Raw genomic sequence first — 3,402 nt, forward strand, 5'->3', positions numbered from 1 at the left:
GAGTGAATAATTATTACCTATATATATATATATATATATATATATATATATTGATAGATAGATAGATAGATAGATAGATAGATAGATAGATAGATAGATAGATAGATAGATAGATAACAATAATGATAAAATAAAACAACAGTCAAATTATTGGGGTCGATACAATCAACCACACCAGTTCCAAAAATATCTGGCCTTGTGCATATATTTCTTTACGAACGCTGGGTTTTATTACTTCTTAATTTTGTAATTATATTTTCAGAACATCTGGAAATGCAGCATATATTCTTGGAATTTTGGCAGAAACTGAACAAGGATTTGAAAGAATTTATTCCATTGGAAATAAAACGTCTTCCTTAGAATCGGTCAACAGTTGCGCAACTACTTTGATGTTGGATTCTTTGGTCAGCCTACTTGCGTCAAGTGATCCTGAGAATGTAATGAACGCTTCAGGCACTTTAGGAACTTTGGTGAGCTGTCTGGTTGATCATCTTTCATTCAATTGGTCTTTACCTTTCATGTAACTTTCATTTAAAAGCTCTTTATCTTCAGCAACTGACAAGCTCATCTGTGGTATTGAGTAGAATATTTGCTGTACCCACTCTTTTACATCAAGACAACAGATGTACACGTTAACAGTTTCAATCAGTTAAGATCAGAAACCATGAGAGCCACTACCTGGTATTACATCAGGGTTGCATTGAGTACCACGTATACATATGCTGTCTTTCCGTAAGTTTGAAAGCAGTTGTTAATCTGCTCTTTCGAAATATGCTGCAATGAGACGAGGAGATAAGTAGAACTGGCACACCATACACCTGCACATTGAGTGGTCCACAGTACATGGATTTCAGAAATATGAATATCATTGCAAGAAATATTGACATGGACGTTGACTCTTGGTCTGATGTCACCTTTTCAACACAGAATGGACATGTGGTGATCGTGGAGGCGAACTCCAACAGTATATGACCTTGTAGATTCCGTACCGACCTCTGATTCGTAATGACCTTAAAGCCACATAATGTCTACCTCAAAGCTATAGCTCACAGAGGGAGTGGAGACGAGGTTACTCAGACTGGTGGACAGGAGGTTTAGATACTATATATGTGGTAATAAAGACCACTTGAAAGCCTATAACAAAAGAGGATGGCAGAAAGCAGCAGAGACAACAACAACTTCAAGCCTCACCCTAGACGTGAAAGACATTTAGGTTTCTGCTACCGTTGTTTTCAAAGCACCACCGTTTGCAATTTCAATGAGGACCAGAGCAGAAGCAAATGAAATAACCCTATTCCCAATGCCACCAATAACTAGTTTGTTTAACGTCTACTCGAGACTATTATAACTCTGATTTATTATTGAGATAGTTAAAGTGTTAAAACTTTTTACTTTATTTATTGCATTCAACTCTGTTTTATGTAATAATCTAATACATCTATAGTTTTCCTTATTAATCTTTTCTTTCATTTGTATGTGTTGTACACTGTCAACTCCATTAATCTTTAAATATTAAGTATGCTTGTGTTTGTCGTAATTTTCTCGTCCCACTTTCTTTAGCAGTATGATATTAATGTCTTTAATTAATCCTTGTCAGTTTCTTTATAAGCATGATATTAATTATGGTTGCCTTGGCGCATTTTTCTAATCCAAATCTCATCTCCATTTTTCTAATGAATGCCCGTGCTTTCTGCTTCTAATTGCTTATCAATCACAGGTTACAGCTTGAGTTCGTTCATACACAGAAAATGTTTGATTGTCCTACCATAGCATTTGTATTCAAGTCCAGTTTAACATGGCAGTTAAAGGGGTTAGCACCAGACAGAAAAATAACGGAGAGGGAGAAGGAGTCATTTCAAACATTCTTCTCATGGAAATAGGTCTAGTTTTTATAAATCCCTGTTTTAATTGTATCTGCACAATAGTTTGTCACTTGCTTATGACGTGTTTCATGAGACTTCTTATTACTAGTGTTGCCTTACTCATGGCTAATTTTAGAAGGATCTACGTGTAGGGAATGATATCAAAAGCCTCCTAATAGTCACTACATGCCATGTTCAGACTCTTCTTTCTTTCCCTGCAGTTTTCGATTATGGCTTTGTTGATTAGTAATTGATCTTTTCTGTAATATGAGCCTTTGGAACATCCCTTTTTTTTTTTACTTCTGGAAACAGACCGTTTTTTGCCTCAGTGTTTACTTACTCTCTGCGATATTATTGCAGAGAAAGCTTTGTGAGCCGTGGAAAAGCTGTGTAGTTTTAGGGCTTGCTGTGTTTTTAGTCTTGGGAATGAAGGTGGCTTTTTTCTTCTCACTGAACTAGTCCGGGAGCCTCAAGCTAACCTCCAACCGTAACCACCCCAACTTATGCTCAAAATTAATGTATTCAGGACTATATTATTCACTAATCTCTTTCTTTTCTTAAGATCACTGGATATGATTTCAGGGAAATTTAGCTGCTCCTTCCCTGGTTTATTGGAGCTGGGTTTTTTTTACTGACATCAAATATATATTTCTTTCTTACTCATTTTCACCCTGGTGATGTAAAGAAAGATGTCGCCTACTTTTGGGTGGTGCATATAATATATGGGATATATATATATCTAGTTTTCTTCTGTTACATCAGAACAATGACCTTTGCGAAGCTAATGTTCAGGAAACTTTCAGAAAAAGGAGTAAAGATATTCCTTATGCTATACTCTTTTACCAATTTAAAAGTCACTTACTTTATTCAATGCAGGCAGAATCTCAAAGAGGTCGTGACTGGATGCTCGAATCCCGGTGTATTAGTTCCATGATCGACACTGTGACGTCACTGCTTACGTCAGAGAATTTGTGGACATCAAGCAATTGTGCTCTTATATTAGCTCGGTGAGTATAAGGATAAATTAACAATGTTTAAACAATTTAATTATTAATGCATTGAATACTGTACGCCCCAAAATTCTTTATTAACCTGAAATTTCGTCTTTCGTTGGAGAAAGAAAACAAAAACCTAATGGTATCTGTTTACAACTTTTTAAAATAAATTATCTCACACGACACATTCTCTTTTCAAGAACCATACATATGCTTTTGACGACCTCTCAAACTAGCATGAATAAGGATGCGTGCGTATATATATGTGCATGTAAATATATGTATGCACACACACACACACACACACACACACACACACACACACACACACACACACACACACACACACACACACACACACACACACACACACACACATACATACATGCATACTGTAAAATATATATAAGTTTGTTTAAATATGACTATACTTTGAATACTGAGTCCACCAATTACTCTTTTACTCTTTTACTTGTTTCAGTCATTTGACTGCGGCCATGCTGGAGCACCGCCTTTAGTCGAGCAAATCAACCCCAGGACTTATT

The 3,402-nt window shown here is 36.1% G+C and overlaps 1 protein-coding gene across 1 annotated transcript in view; it reads left to right on the forward strand.

Moving 5' to 3' along the window:
* LOC128247076 (uncharacterized) overlaps positions 1–2,873 on the forward strand; it is a 10,646-nt gene extending 7,773 nt beyond the window's left edge. Inside the window, exons 2-3 of the mRNA XM_052965878.1 lie at positions 263–470; positions 2,739–2,873. Of these exons, the coding sequence (XP_052821838.1) occupies positions 263–470; positions 2,739–2,873 (343 nt within the window). The remainder of the gene's footprint in view (positions 1–262; positions 471–2,738) is intronic.
* The last annotated feature ends 529 nt before the right edge of the window (positions 2,874–3,402 follow it).

Source organism: Octopus bimaculoides, chromosome 2 (genome assembly GCF_001194135.2).
Source record: "Octopus bimaculoides isolate UCB-OBI-ISO-001 chromosome 2, ASM119413v2, whole genome shotgun sequence".
In the NCBI taxonomy this organism is placed as follows: domain Eukaryota; kingdom Metazoa; phylum Mollusca; class Cephalopoda; order Octopoda; family Octopodidae; genus Octopus; species Octopus bimaculoides.